Source organism: Bos javanicus, chromosome 6 (assembly GCF_032452875.1).
Source record: "Bos javanicus breed banteng chromosome 6, ARS-OSU_banteng_1.0, whole genome shotgun sequence".
NCBI classification, from domain to species: Eukaryota; Metazoa; Chordata; class Mammalia; order Artiodactyla; family Bovidae; genus Bos; species Bos javanicus.
The window spans coordinates 37,647,886-37,664,199 of NC_083873.1; the positions used below are offsets into that span (position 1 = coordinate 37,647,886).

The following is a 16,314-nucleotide window of genomic DNA, read 5'->3' on the forward strand; positions in this document are numbered from 1 at the left end:
TCTTTCATTTACTGTTATTTATTTCCATTCGCGGGTTGTCTTTTCACTTTGTTTATAGTTTCCTTTGCTGTGCAAAAGTTTTTAAATTTAATTAGGTCCTATGTGTTTATTTTTTTAAATTTCCATTACTCTAGTTCGTGGGTCATAGAGGATCTTGCTGTGATTTATGTCATAGAGTGTTCTGCCTGAGTTTTCCTTTAGGAGTTTTATAGTTTGTGGTCTTACATTTAGGTCTTTAATCCATTTTGAGTCTTATCTTTGTGTATGGCCTTAGGAACTGTTCTAATTTCATTTTTTTAAAAGTAGTTGTCCAGTTTTCCCAGCATCACTTACTAAAGAGATTCTCTTTGCCCCATTGTATATTCTTTCCTCCTTTGTCAAAAATAAGGAATCCATAGGTGCATGGGATTACCTCTGGACTCTCCGTCTTGTTCCATTTGTCTGCATTTCTTTTTTTTGTGCCAGTATGGCCTTGATGACTATAGCTTTGTAGTATAATCTGAAGTCAGGAAGGTTGAATCAACGCCCCCTGCAGTAGAAGGTGGAGTCTTAACAACTGGACTTAACTGCCTGGAAGGTGGACCACCAGGGAACAACAATTAATCAAATTTTGGTTTTGCTATTGAGTTGTAGTAGAGTTCTTTATATATAATTTTGGATATTAATCCTTTATCAGATATATAATTTGTAAATATTTTCTCCCATTCCATAGGCTGTCTTTTAATTTTATTGATGATTTCCTTTGCTGTGGAGATGATTTTTAGTTTGATATAGTCCCATTTGTTTATTTTTGCTTTTGTTGCCTTTATTAAGGAGCTTACTACCCTCTGTTTTTTCTGTAGTAATTTCATGGTTTCATATGGTAATTTCTTTAATTTTTTGAGGACCTGCCAAACTGTTTTTCATAGCAGCTGAACTACTTTACATTCCCAGTGTACCAACAATGAACAGGGGTTTCATCCTTATCAACACTTGTTATTTTAAACAATTTTATTGTTTGTTATTAAAATTAATACGAGAAAATTGTTATTGAAATTTTTAGCCATTTTAGTAGATTGGATTGGCACCTCACTGTAGTTTTGAATTAAATTACCCTAATGACTAGTGACAGAGAAGGCAATGGCACCCCACTCCAGTACTTCTGCCTGGAAAATCCCATGGACGGAGGAGCCTGGTGGGCTGAAGTCCATGGGGTCGCTAAGAGTCGGACACGACTGAGCGACTTCACTTTCACTTTCACTTTTCACTTTCCTGCATTGGAGAAGGAAATGGCAACCCACTCCAGTGATCTTGCCTGGAGAATCCCAGGGACGGGGGAGCCTGGTGGGCTGCCGTCTATGGGGTCGCACAGAGTCGGACACGACTGAAGTGACTTAGCAGCAGCAGCAATGACTAGTGATGAGTATCTCCCTGTGCCTTTTGGCTATTTGTATTCCTTGTTTAGAGAAATATCTTTTCAAATCCTTTGCTCATTTTTAAATTGGGCTTTTTACTTTTTTAATAATGTTCTTAGATTTTTATGAAGTTTTAGGTTTCCATGAAGACTAATCTATCTTCTGTTGCTTGTGCTTTTGGTGTTTTGTCTAAGACTGCACTGTCTAATCAGAAGTCATGAAAGTTTATCCTTTTATTTTCTTCAAAAAGTTTTACTCCTTTAGCTTTTGATTTAGATGTATTGGTGCATTTTCAGCTAATATCTCAGTAAATGGTGTGAGGTAGAAGTCCAGTTTCATTTGTTTAACTGGACATCCAGTTGTCTCAGCACCATTAGTTGAAGAGATTATTCTTTTCCTCCTGAATTGTTTTAGCATCATTGTGGAGGATCAGAAAAGTCAATTGATCATCAGTATGTGGGTTTATTTCTGGATTCTCAATTCTTTTTCATTGTCTGTCTATCCTGAGCCAGTACCAAACTCTCTTGATTCATGTAACTTCATAGTAAGTTTTGAAACCAGGGAGTTGAGTTTTCCAACTTCAGCTCATTATTTTCAGTATTGTTTTGGCTATTTGAAGTACCTTGAAGTTCTTATGAATTTGAGGATTGACTTTTCCATTTCCGCAAAAAAGTCTGTTGGAATTTTGATAGTGATTGCATTGAATATATGTAGATTGCATTGGGGCAGTATTGCTATCTTAATGTTTTCCAATCTACTAACTCAAATGTCTTTACTTGTATTTAGGTCGTCTTTGATTTCTTTCAAAAATGTTATGTAGGTGTCTGGGTCCATGTTTTTTACTTCCTTGGTTAAATTTATTCCTATATATTTTATTTTGGATGCTATTGTAAATGGAATTATTTTCTTAATTTCTTTTTTGGATTGTTCATTCATGTTCATAGAAACTCAGCTGTATTTTTGTGTGTGGATTGATTTAATTTTGTATCATGCAACTTTGCTGCATTCATTTGCTAACTCTTTTAGTTGCTCTGTGTGTTTATTCTTTGGCATTTTCTCTCTAAGATCAAGTTATCTGTTAAGAGACAGTTTTAATTCTTCCTTTTCAATTTGAATATCTTTTATTTCTTTTTCTGGTATAATTGTTCTGGCTAGAACTTGCTGTACAGTCTTGAATAGCAGTGGTTAAAAAAGGCATCCTTGTCCTGTTTCTGATCTTAGGGGGAAAGTTTTCAGTCTTTGTTGACTATAATGTGGAATCTTCATAAATGCCCTTTATCGTTTTGAAGAAATTCCATTTTTCTCTGAGGTTTTTTCCCCCTAATCATAAAAGCATGTCTAATTTTGTCAAATGGTTTTTCTGTATGAGTTTAAAAGATCATGTGATTTTTTTTTTTTTTAATTTCTGTGGTACATTATAATGCTTCATTTTCTTATATTGAACCACCGTTGCATTCTTTGGATAAATCTCACTGAGTTATGTTGTATAATCTTTTTAATATGTTGTTTGGTTTGATTTGCTAGTAATTTGGTAAAGATTTTTTACATTGGTATTCATAAGGGAAATTAATCTATAGTTTCCTTGCATTGTCTTTGTCTGCCTTTGGTGTCAGGGTAATACTGACCTCATAAATTGAGATAGGAATTGTTTTCTCCTGTTTTTTAGGAAGACTTTGAGAAAGATTGCTGTCAGTTCTTTAAATATTTGGTAGAATTTACACGTCTAGTCTTAGAGTTTTCTTTTGGAGAAGTTTCTGATTTACTCATTCAAGCTATGTATTTTTTATTGGTGTATTCAGATTTTCTATTTAAGGCCCTTTTGGCAATTTGTGTGTTTCTAGGATGTGGTTCATTTCATCTAGGTTGTTTAATTTGTTGATATTCAGTTCTTAGTATTATGTTTATAATCCTACTTTTTATTTCTGTAAGGCCAGTTGTAATGTTCCTGCTTTCATTTCTGATTTTAGTTATTTGCGTCTTTTTTTTTTGTCAATGTAACTAAAGGTTTTTCAGGTGTGTTGCTCTTTTCAAAGAAACAACTTCCAGTTTCATTGAGTTTGTTTTTCCCTCTAATTTTCTGTCTCTTTTTTTAGTTCTCTAAGATGTAAAGTTAGCTTATTGGTTTTAGATTTTTTTTTTTTAACGTAGACATTTACTGCTATAAATTTTCCTCTGAAACTTTGGTGCGTATCAAAAGTTTTTGTGTTTTTTATTTTTATTTATCTAATTAAGCAGTTTCTAATTTTCATTTTGATGACTACTTTGACCTGTTGGTGTGTAAGAAGAGTATATTGTTTAATTTACATACTTGTGAATTTTACAGTTTTCTTTTGTTACGCTTTTCAAGTGTTTTCCATTGTAGTTGGAGAAGATACTTTGTATGTCATTCTTTATGAATTTACTGAGACTTGTTTTGGGTCTAATACAGGCTCTATTCTTGAGAATGTTCCACGTGCTGTTGAGAAGACTGTGTAGTCCACTGTTGTTGGGAGTGTTTTATATGTTTGGTAGGTTTATGGTGTTAAGTCCTCTACTTCCTTATTGGTCTGTCCAGCTGTTCTATTCATTATGGAAAGCGGCATATTAACATCTTCAGTTATTATTTTCGAGCTGTCTTCTACTTACAGTTCCATCAATGTATTCCAGATATTTTGGGGCTCCGTTTGTTTTATGTTTATAAGTATCTTTTTGATGAGTTGACCTTTTTAAAATTAATATTTAATGTCTTTCCTACTGTAACAATTTTTGACATCACATTTTGACTATAAATTGGTGGAAATAAGTCCTTATTAGTATTTTCTTAAGTTTTTAGTTACTAGCCAAGTAATAAGACTGACTTCTTATTGGGAATTATCCAGTGCTGTGGGTTTGCTGACATTGCGTAGATGGAAAACTATTGAACAGGAAAATTGACTGTAGATGAATGAGTTTTGTTTTTGTTTTTTTTTTTAATACTGCAGGTTCATTAATCTCTTTCTGGCTTCACTGGATTCTGTGACTTTGATTTTATTTTTGTCATAACCACTAAAAAAATTTTGACTTTCTTAATTGTCCTCTGGGCCATATACAAGTTTTCTTTACATGCTTTAAAGACCTGCAGTCCTGTTCCAATTCAAATTCCTATGTTAGAAATTTTAAAAAGATGAAAGACATGCAGCCTTTGGAATTGGAGACTTAGAGACTTGTGTTCTGGTAACATCTTTGAATCTTCAATAAGGTATTTATTGTCTCTGGCCTGTTTCTTTATCTTTGAAATGGGAAAAATGATGTTTATTCAGGCTGGTTCTTTAATTTAGTCAACTATGGTCTTGAGAGTACAGTGCTGGGTGGAACAAAATCTCTGCCCTCATGGTTGTTTTGAGCCCTAAATGAGTTTGTGTGTGTAAAGAACCTGTCAGTACTCTGGCACTTCTTTTTCTTTTTCTTTTTATATTTTATATTTTTATATTTTTCTTTTTATTTTTGAGTTTTGAAAATATTTCTGAAATAGTTTTTGTATTTCCTCATTCCACTGGATTTCCCTTCTGCCCCCTCTAGTTTAGACTTGTCTTTCATTCCCAGATTATGGCCTGTCAGCATTGTTGCTGTTGTTCAGTCGCTCTGTCGTGTCTTGACTTTTTGTGACCCTATGGACTGCAGCACACCAGGCTTCCCTGTCCATCACCAACTCTTGGAGCTTGCTCAAGCTCATGTCCATTGAATCAGTGATGCCATCCAACCATCTCATCCTCTGTCATCCCCTTCTCCTCCTGCCTTCAATCTTTCCCAGCATCAGGGTCTTTTTCAGTGAATCAGGTCTTTGCATCAGTTGGGCAAACTATTCAGGATTGAATTCCTTTTGGATTGACTGGTTTGATCTCCTTGCTATCCAAGGGACTCTCAAGCGTCTTCTCTAACACCACAGCTCAAAAGCGTCAATTCTTCAGTGCTCAGCTTTCTTTATGGTCCTACTCTTACATCCACATGACTGCTGGAAAAACCATAGCTTTGACTATATGGACCTTTGTTGGCAAAGAAATGTGTCTGCTTTTTAATATGCTGTCTAGGTTGGTCATAGCTTTTCTTCCAAGGAGCAATTGTCTTTAATATCATGGCTGTAGTCACATCTGCAGTGATTTTGAAGCCCAAGAAGATAAAGTCTGTCACTGTTCCCATCGTTTCCCCATCTATTTGCCATGAAGTGTTGGGACTGGAGGCCATGATCTTCATTTTTTGAATGTTGAGTTTTAAGTCAGCTTTTTCACTGTCCTCTTTTTATCAAGCGGCTCTTTAGTTCCTCTGTGTTTTTTTTTGCCATAAAGGTGGTGTCATCTGCATATCTGAGGTTATTGATATTTCTCCCGGCAGTCTTGATCCCAGCTTGTGCTTCATCCAGCCCGACATATCGGATGATGTAGTCTGCATATACATCACAGAATCTAGTTAAATAATCTGTGACCTGTCAACCTAATTTTCCTGAAATCTCATTTGTCTAAGTACTCTTTCAAAAATCTTCAACGATATCCTACCTCATTGAGGGTGAATTTCTTTACCTAACTTTCAAGGTCTCTCTAACCTGATTGCTAAGAAAACTTACTTTCTATTTGTAATAAAAATAATCACTGACATTTGTTAAGGGTTTACTATGTGGATGGCACTTCTAAGAGTTTTACATATATTCTTTGTCTTTTGTGATAAGTACTTCTGTTATCCCATTTTTTATATATGAAAAAAGTGAGTCACAAAGAAGTTAAGTAATACGCATAAGATCAGATCATGCAGCTAGGAAGTATCAGAGGCTTGAATTTAATTCAGGCTTAATAGCCAGTATTTTAAACTACTACTCTTTTATACCTGTATCTCTGTTTGAATACCACTACCTCTTTTTCATTTTTTTATCTAGTTTTGTTTTGGTTACCCTTTTTTAGGAATGCCTTTTTCTTCTTGTACACCGTCTATTCACATTTTACATGTTATTCACACATAATGCCACTCCTGCCTGTGGAACTTTCATTTATAGACACCTTCTCTGATGGTAGAGACTGTTATTGAAAGTTTTCTATATTTTAGCACCATGGTAAGTGTTTAATACATATGGTTTTGGTTTCTGGTTTCACAATATTACCTTTTGGTTCTTTTTGTTCTTCTGAAGAATTGAAAGGGAATTTATAGCTAGACTAATAGTTTGTCACATAGCCTTAATCTAAAAAGAAGAAATAAAATCCTCTTATGTGCCTTTAAATAATCATAATAACATGAATGCTTTTGGATAAATTTATATAAAAGTACTGTAGGATGGGCTACAATGTAAGGCCTAAAAGGGAAGTATTAATACAAATAAAAATTTTCTTTTAATGAAAGTCATTTTTAATAGGTGTCTGAACTCAGAACAGGAGCTGCAGAAGGACTAGCCAAGCTGATGTTCTCTGGACTTTTGGTCAGCAGCAGGATTCTTTCTCATCTTGTCTTGTTATGGTACAACCCTGTGACTGAAGAGGACATTCGACTTCGACATTGCCTCGGCGTGTTCTTCCCCATGTTTGCTTATGCAAGCAGGTATTTAGTCATATTGATAAACCAAAGTCTAGCTTGAAATTGAATCCAGGCTCCTCATGAGTCATAGTTATAGTATTTTGCTGTTAGTTTTCTTTTTCTTCAGTGGTAAATGAGAAGAATTTACCTAGATTCTATCTACCTGAATTATTTGGCTCTTTCCTAGATAAACATGTAGTATGTCTTGATAAGGTGAATTTTGCATATAATGTTTTTAAAGAATCATATGCTTTTTCTTTGGTAACATACCTTGAATTGTTTTTCAATAGGACTAACCAGGAATGTTTTGAAGAAGCCTTTCTTCCAACTCTGCAAACACTGGCCAATGCCCCTGCGTCATCTCCTCTAGCTGAAATAGATATAACTAATGTTGCTGAGTTACTTGTAGATTTGACAAGACCAAGTGGGTTAAATCCTCAGGCCAAGAATCCCCCAGATTATCAGGTGGGTGAGTATATTAGCCTATGGATGGTAAGGGTAGTAACTAGCATGCAGGTCACTGTTGTTTTGGTAAAATAATCCTTCTGATAGTTTCTTTAAAATAGAGAGGCTGCATATTGATCTTAAAATTTCTGGCGTATGTGGTAGTACATAACACTAAGAAAAGAAAAATGTCTTTTGCAACTGTGTCGGGGGACCTAGAGAGTGTTTTGTCTGAAATAATTTGAAATAATTCAGACAAAAGACAAATACTCTGTTAATTACTTATTTGTGGAATCTAAAAAATAAAAAGAATGAATATGACAAACGGATATAAAGTAGAGACTAGTGGTTATCAGAGAAGAGAGGGGAGGGATAAGACAGAGATAAGGGATTAAGAGACACAGACTACTATTTATAAAATAAACTACAAGGATATACTGTACAGCAGGGAAATGTAGCCATTACTTTAAAATAATTTGAAATGGAGTATGATCCATAAAAATACTGAATAACTGTCATGCACCTACATTGTAAATTACAATGTACATTGTAAATTAACTACATTTTAATTTAAAAAGGCCTTTTGGGAAATGGGGAGATATCATATAAAAATAAAAATGCTAACATTTTTGATACTGAACGGAAATTACCAAAAATTCTTCATTTTTACCATCCCCTCCCCACCTCGTGCTGGCTGTTACTCATTTTGAATAATGACCTGTTATGTAGGGCTCATTGAGTGCTCAATTATTGATATACCTGCTATGTTTCTGATACAAGGAAGGGGAATTCAAAGGATGAAACTCACCTGAAGCTTAGTTTTGTTTTTAATTTAGAGAAGATACAGTTAGTGCATACTCTCGCACAAATTAAATGTAAGCTGGTTTTTAACCCTTTAATATCATTTAATCAAACATTCACCATATTGAAAATTAATGTGTTATGAATTATTTCAGATGTCATTATATTAAGTTGAAGGTATTGGTCTTTTGTTTTAATTGATATTTTAGTTTTTGATATTTAGTGACTGAATACCTTATTTGAGTTACTAAGTTACATGTTATTAGAAAGAAGATTACAAAAATTAAGACAAAATATTGTAAGGGTCAGTGATATAGCTAAGTGCTTTAGCATTTTAGAAGATGGCAAGTTTCATGTGCTTTGGATGGTAAGTTAGGCATTACTAGTTTTAAATCTCGCTGAGTAAAATTTACTTAGGCCTTGTTTGGATTTGAGGAGTGGTTTGGATACAGAAAAAGACCCAGTGCAGGTGATCAAATGTAGCTAGTTTTATAAGTCATGTTGGGGAACTGTGGAAAAATCTTTACAGCTAAGGATCCTGAATAGGCCTGTTAGGGCAGAACATTAGGATAGGGAATTTGGAGTTGACTATTTGCAGGGAGTATAATGAAAGGCTTAATGGGATAATAGTCATTATTGGGAAGATTAATTTGATTGTCAGTTTCATTAGGTGTGGTGAGTTGGTAAGAGGAATAGAAAATATTAATAAAGAGAGCAGTTAAAAAATTGGTTTTAGGAAATAAATGCTTGTAGAAAGAGAATAGAAAGTAGTAGTAAAAAGTAGTAGAAATTGACATAGAAAAAAAGTTGCTGGTACAGAAGCCTAGCAGAAAGAGCTTTGAGGCGGGGGAATTGGAAGAATCCAAGATAACTCTGAGGTCCTAGGTGTGGATGACAGAAGACCTCAAGAACCTGTTGACATTAGGGTGTACTCTTATGAGCAGCATCTTGGAGGAATGAAGGAAATAGATTGGGTAGAGGAAAATTGAACTGTCATGCAGTCTTAAGGTCTCAGCTGATCTCACAGGAAGTTCCAGAATTAGGAGTGTTCTTTGCTTTGTCCAGAATTGAGATAAGGCTGGGCTGTTGTACCTGTACATCTACCAGTTACTGAATGTGGATTAACCCTTGGGGAGGAAGTGTGACCTTAAGCTTGGTTCAGTCTACATGTGGGAACTTTTAGCCTCTAAAACTCAAGGTAGCCTGGAGCGTGAATGGTTCAGTACACATTGTACCACAGCATCTACTATAAGAAGGGGAGCTTACATGGGGAGGGTTATGTTAATTTTGTTTTAGACATTTGGAAATGATATGTAGGACTGTATTACAAAGTTACCATTTCAATTTACCAGTATTTTTCTCTTGATTTGCCAGGCCTTAACAGTTCATGACAATCTGGCTATGAAAATTTGCAATGAGATCCTAACATGTCCACATTCACCAGAAGTTCGGGTCTATACAAAAGCTTTGAGTTCTTTAGAACTCAGCAGCGATCTTGCTAAAGATCTTCTGGTTGTGCTGAATGAGATTCTGGAGGTAAGTAGTTTCTAGTCACTCTTAATGTGTATATGTTTTTTTTTATCAAAGTAGAATTTACATTCTATTAAATTTATACATACATTAGTATTTGGTGCTCATTTCTTGAAGTAAATATTTCCTACATAAATTTCATAGAATTTTTAGAATGCTTTATTAATTTTATCATTATATAGTTTTTTTAAAAGGTTAGAAAATGCTGCATTAAAAAATATGCTGCATAAAAAATGCATAAAATTTTTTTTTTTTTACAGCAAGTAAAAGATAGAACATGTCTAAGAGCTCTGGAGAAAATCAAGATTCAGATAGAAAAAGGAATTAAAGAACATAGTGACCAAGCTGTAGCAGCACAGGATGACATCACAACTATGACTGTTCTTCAGAGTGAAGATGGTAACGATATAGTAACCTGAGTATTTATAAGATTCTCCTCCTCTAACATATAAGTGATAGATGTCAGAAATGGAAGAGTTTTTCTAATTAAATTCACTTGGAAAAGTGTATGAATATTACTGATAAGTGTTTATTGTACTTGTATAGATTTTTTATGTACATTTCTCACCATAATACCATGCCTACTATGTTCCTAAGAGTTTTGTTTGCTTATTTTCCAGTGTTCACACTTGGAACATTTACTTATGGTACATTTTCAGTAGCTGCTTTTGGGACTGATTGTCACTGACTTGGTCATATTTTATGAGGCTATTTTTAATAATTATATTATTTCCTTTAATAGAAAAGAATAAAGATGTATACATAACTCCTGTCAAGGAAGTAAAAGCAACTCGAATGAAATCCACTCAGCAAAAGACCAACAGAGGTAATAACATGGATTGTACAACTTTATAACTTTTCAGTTTTGTTATCGAATGAAATACTTTGTTTCCTTGGGTAAGTGTAAAGATTTTTCAATGTCTTGCTGCTGCTTCTGCTAAGTCGCTTCAGTCGTGTCCGACTCTGTGTGACCCAATAGACGGCAGCCCACCAGGCCCTGCCAACCCTGGGATTCTCCAGGCAAGAACACTGGAGTGGGTTGCCATTTCCTTCTCCAATGCATGAAAGTGAAAAGTGAAAGTGAAGTCACTCAGTCGTGTCTGACTCTTCGCAACCCCATGGACTGCAGCCTACCAGGCTCCTCCGTCCATGGGATTTTCCAGGCAAGAGTACTAGAGTGGGTTGCCATTGCATATCCTTAAATTTCTTTTTGATTTGTTTCAGCTTATATTAGGTTTTACTTTGTTTCTAAAAAAGGTAATAACTGTTGCTTCAAGTGCTTTTGATTGAAAGAAGTATGATGCAAAAGATCTGTTGCAAAGGACTGTTTGAGTTAAACTAAGATTTATCAGTTGTTTGCTCTCTGTCCTTTATATGATTAAGCATTTTTGTCCCTTTTATCTTCCTAGTATTTTTCTGGGCTTCTATTTTCCTTTTATTTCATGTTTTCCCAATGTAATTTATTTTCCAAGGGATATCCAACAATAAGGGATTTGTTGGAATAAAGTAAATGTTGACTGTTTAGGGGTCACTTAGAAAAAAAATCTGAAAATCAAGGTCTTTTTAATCTTTTATTATTTTCTTATTACAAAAGCAATGCATGCTTGTTACAGAAGAATCAGAAAACACATCCAAGCAAACTAAAGAATGCTAATAATTCCATTCATGAGTCAACCATTAAAAAAATTTTTTTTGAAGCCCTTTTCTATTAAGATTTAATTATTTCTAAATGGAATCTGGCCATGATATGGTTTTGAAGCCAGTTATTTGAATGCTGATTGCTAGATATTGTTCCATATCAGTCCCATATTGTTGGATGTTTTCTTGGGGATAACTGCGTTAGAAGTTTACAAGCAAATATGTAATGTTGGAAGAAAACAAAAGTCTCAATTGAATAAGTATGGTATATAAATTTCAACCAAATGACCATACTGAATAATTTGGCTTTGATCAGACTGCTTTTAGTCAGATATACTACACGAATTCCACGTCTTTTTTTAATAGCTCAAATTTCATTTGTATATGATATTTTATTATCATAAATGAGGATCATCACAGGCCACTTAACTTTGTAAATTTCTATCAGGTAGAATTTTTGTAACCCCCTCCAGCATATAAAGGCCTTAATTTTATTCTGAAATGTTTTAGGGCACACATTTGAATTGCCCTTGTAATTTGAATATTTTGAATATTTTCTTGTAAAATTTTAATATTTTACAAGAAACCATATCTTACTGATTGAAGTTCTATTTCTTTAGGACCTGTTTTATGGGCTTAATCTGTATTTCTAACCTTATCATTAGGTCTACATATGCCTTGTGCCATAAGGGGTACACTCTTTATGTAGCATTTTTCACATGCTTCGTTTCCCCAAATGAATTTAACAGAATTTCCCTCCGTATAACTCAGTTTCCATCTTTTCCCTTGCCTATTGTCAGAGCTTACATAAGAAATTAGTAAAATTTTAATCTTACTTGGGTTCCATTTCTCTATGGTATTGGTACTTTGTATCAAGGTGTCTGGGGACCAGGAGGGAAGGGTGGTGAAGAGGGAAAAATAAAGGGTGGGTAGTTGAGAAAATAGCTTTAAAATGAGCAATTGATAATGAGTTATATACTGTCTTTAAGGACGGAGAAAAGTGGTAGCTTCAGCTAGAACGAACAGAAGACGTCAGACTATTGAAGCTGAGGCTAACTCTGAAAGGTATGCCATGTACATCTAGAATATGTAAAGAAGCCTATCTTCATTTTTTAAAAAATTATCTAGAAGTTAAAAAAATTGTAGTTTGCTTATACTGTGAATATATAACAAGATAATCTGAAAATGTATATTTTTAGATTATCCAGGAGTATTTGACTTCCTCTGGTTTGTGTGCTTTTCCTATTGGTTGACATGACTTTTAGTACTATGTAATTATTTTTATGTTCAAATTATATTTCCATCTGTTCATCTAATTAAAAGATCACGTATGTATGACATCTCTGAATTTGAATTGGCAAACTACTGAGATTTAGATTTGGGTTCTCTACATTTATAATGATAGAATAATTCTGCCTGTAATTTGGATGGTGTTAGTGGTATAATTTATTTTTGATTTCTGCCAATAAGCCACTGTTGGAAGCTGAATGTTTACAGCTGTCTTGTGTTCATTCATTCATAGGTAAAATGTATATATTTTCAGTATATAATTTTAAAGGTATATATATTTTCAGTATAAAATTTTAAATTGAAAAAGTATCTTTTGGGGATACTTGCTGTTTAGTGTTTTAGGAATTTATTTGCCTAAATAAATAGAACTTATTTTTTTCACTACTTGAGTATCCCATAAAATTCTTGGGCAGTTGCTATGGTTCCTGTTTAATTACAGGCTTCATTATAGAAATTTAAGTTTTTGTTTTTTGCTTTATTCTGTATAATACCAGGTCAGTGTTTCTTGGTTTTGAGATTTTAGTTTTAAGCTCAATGGAATCAGGATATCAATCACACACTGATAGAATGACAGAAACAAAATTTTATTTATAAACAAACTTGTTTTAAAGCTTATATTTAAATTGGTGTATTTCAACATCTGTTTAGTGATCATGAAGTTCCAGAACCAGAATCAGAAATGAAGATGAGATTACCAAGACGAGCCAAAACAGCAGCACTAGAAAAAAGTAAACTTAACCTTGCACAATTTCTCAATGAAGATACAAGTTAGGAGAAGAAATGATGGAGGTGGAGTCCTTTGAAAAATGGCCTTTAAAATTATGTTCAGTTCTTTGCTTTAATAAAGTTACCCTTGTATGAAAATTAAAGTCTGATTCTTGCAGAAATTTCTGGTGTGCGATTCCACATTGTTTTATCCTGTATTGAATCTATAAGTGTGCTTACTGCTCCATCTGCTATCAATCAATCATGGATTTAATAAGAATCTAAGGTGGGCCTGGGAACCTGCCTTTTAACAGGTCTCCCAGGTGATCCTTATGAATTTTCATGTTTAAAATCATGGCATATGGGCAACATCTAAGTGTAATTAGCGGCTGCTTGCTTTGAGAAACTTGACTTAGCTGTGGCATATCCAACATAGATAATAACACCTCAGAACACATTTTTAAAATGACATCTTAAGGACAAATAAATACCACAAACTAGCCAGAAACAAGCTTATTTCCAGGGAAGACTAGTATGATGAACCAGAGTCCCCAGCATCCAAGTTCAAAAGTTATCATTTTTTGATCCTTACACTTTAAAATATTTTGATAATGCTACTTGTATAGGTGATTTTTTTCCTCAAAGTGTTTGCATATGAGAGCCCAAGTTTGCTTATGTTGATGGTTCCTTGGTTAGGGAGATGTTCACATATATGTATTAATGATGGGGTTTTCTGTGTTTGGGATATAACAAAATATTTATTGTGAGTGATTAAAAAATACTAGTAGGAAAAGAATGTGACAGGAAGTTCACTACATACTAATTTATGAGCACTATTTCTTCAACTGTAAATTTATTTTCTGAATAAAATTGGCACTTGCCTGACTTAAGAAACTTACTCTGTCAAATCAGTCCTCTTTCCTTGTGTTAATACCCAACAAAATGTCTTTTACCCTCTGATAATCTAATTATTCAGAACAGAAATAACCTAACATTGGATCTATTTTAATAATTGTGCTTTTTTTAAGGTTTATTTCTGAGAGGCCATTTCTTTAAGGTGATGTTCTCTGATGGAGCTGAAGTTAAGACTGCTGTACTTTTCTGGGCCAGATTGCTATGTTACATATGTATATATGCTTTAGACAACTGAGAAATATAAAAGGAGCCCAGAAGTTACAAAGAATGCTTATTAAGCTAAAAGGAAAATGAAGATATGGTGGTGATACAAAACAGTGAAAAACAGATGATTGTTTTTCATTCTGTTGGCTGTCTTTTCCTGTGCTTCAAATTCTTTATGTAAGCCTTTTTGATAAATCCCTGTCATTTAAAAAATTATTTGGGGGGTGGGGTAGGTTGGGATAAATAAGGTCTTAAAAGGTATGCTATAAGTAAAAGTCTTTTTATAATCTCAATAAACTAAATCCCTTTTAATCCATAGCTATCCAAAGGGAAGCAGCCATATTCTTACATACTTACATGGACCACCATACCACAGCTTGCTTTCTCTGGCATGGGAAAAATAACTTTAAGCACCAAACTTTGAGTATTCTTACTATTCAAGTTTTAGACACAATCACATAAGCCAATGGTGAAGCTATGCTTTGCACTACTAAAGGAATATTATCCTCATTTTAGGACATCCCTTTACACTTTAAAATAAATGGCTAGAATACAATAAAATCAATAGATGTAAATCCATTTACCATTTTTCATTCAAAACTGATAACTTAAAAAAATCAAACAGTATTCTTATCTGCAAGAGGCACAGATATGCTGAAGAGTAAACATGCAGTTGTGCCATTGCTCTTAAAGCCCACAGACTTCATAGGTTTAAAAGTACAGAGAAATAACTGATCAGATTCTCCCTATGAATGAAACACTTGATGATAAACTATGATCAATTTTCTATACATATATAACTTAGAAAGAGATACTTCTAAGAGATACCTTTGCCTTTTACCAATTTGCTTCGAGGTAGTTGGTATCCACCTGTTAGACAACTGTTCATGGGTCAGGTCATCAGAAGTCTTTACAGCACTAGCCTTCTAAATTTCACAATGCATTATATATTAAGACTTTGTGTACAGAAATAAAATGGGACAATTATATATTTAGGGTGTAAAAAATTCACAAAATGCCATTAAAAAGAGAAACATCAAAATCCATTTGTACTGCAAAATTCCACAATGGTCTGGCATAAAACATGTAAAAAATACAAAAAATATAATCAAAATGATTAATGATTTTATAGACAAATCACAAGACCGGAAGTATTTCAAAATCAATAAATGCTATCGGCAGAACGTTGATGTACAAAATAAGGATAGTGCAAGAAGAACTGCAATCTATTTCTCTTCACTTTTGAGATTTTGGTTATGAACTGTACAGCTTGCTAGAGATGCTGCTGTCAACTTCAGATTCCATTCAATGGGATGATTAAGGCACATCTTAATGGGGCTCAGAGGGCAACTTGCTGTATTCCCATCAGACAAATTCAGTTTCTCATCAGTTTTCACTTGTAGCATGCTGGAAAAGAAAAGTGTAAAGCACTTTAGTTTTGCTTTCATTTCAAAGAAATGATCAACCTTAGAAAACTCAGTAGTTTTACTGTTTGGACCCCTAAACAGCATTTTTTTTTTTTTTTTAAAGCTCCTGCTGCCTTAATGAACTGAATGCAACAACATAAGTAATTGAGAGCTGACTCAGATTCCCCTGGACAAAAAATAGCATATATGGATTTCATCAGTATCCCTCAGGATATTTGACCTACTGAGCTTGGCATTCAACCCTTTTAACGTTTCCTTTAACCTATCAAGGATCGCAGACACTTTGACACAAGAAGGAATTAACCTCTGTTGAATGCCTACCATATTCTAGGCACATTCACATGCATTATCCCACATTTCATTAACAACCAAGCAAGGCTGGTATACTGTAAGCCCATAAGAGACGATAAAAGTGAGTCACAGAGTTACAGTACAAATAAAATTGAGTCGCAGGG

The 16,314-nt window shown here is 34.0% G+C and overlaps 2 protein-coding genes across 4 annotated transcripts in view; one reads left to right on the forward strand and one right to left on the reverse strand.

Annotated features, from left to right (window-relative positions):
* NCAPG (non-SMC condensin I complex subunit G) overlaps positions 1-13,495 on the forward strand; it is a 76,926-nt gene extending 63,431 nt beyond the window's left edge. For both annotated transcript variants that reach the window (XM_061419757.1, XM_061419756.1), the window contains exons 15-21: positions 6,748-6,929; positions 7,196-7,370; positions 9,525-9,686; positions 9,941-10,079; positions 10,423-10,506; positions 12,308-12,383; positions 13,257-13,495. In XM_061419757.1, the coding sequence (XP_061275741.1) occupies positions 6,748-6,929; positions 7,196-7,370; positions 9,525-9,686; positions 9,941-10,079; positions 10,423-10,506; positions 12,308-12,383; positions 13,257-13,380 (942 nt within the window). In that variant the 3' untranslated portion in view covers positions 13,381-13,495. The remainder of the gene's footprint in view (positions 1-6,747; positions 6,930-7,195; positions 7,371-9,524; positions 9,687-9,940; positions 10,080-10,422; positions 10,507-12,307; positions 12,384-13,256) is intronic.
* The window catches only part of LCORL (ligand dependent nuclear receptor corepressor like), a 180,137-nt gene continuing 176,994 nt past the window's right edge, over positions 13,172-16,314 (reverse strand). For both annotated transcript variants that reach the window (XM_061419751.1, XM_061419739.1), the window contains one exon: positions 13,172-15,839. In XM_061419751.1, coding sequence (XP_061275735.1) covers positions 15,659-15,839 — 181 coding nt within the window. In that variant the 3' untranslated portion in view covers positions 13,172-15,658. The remainder of the gene's footprint in view (positions 15,840-16,314) is intronic.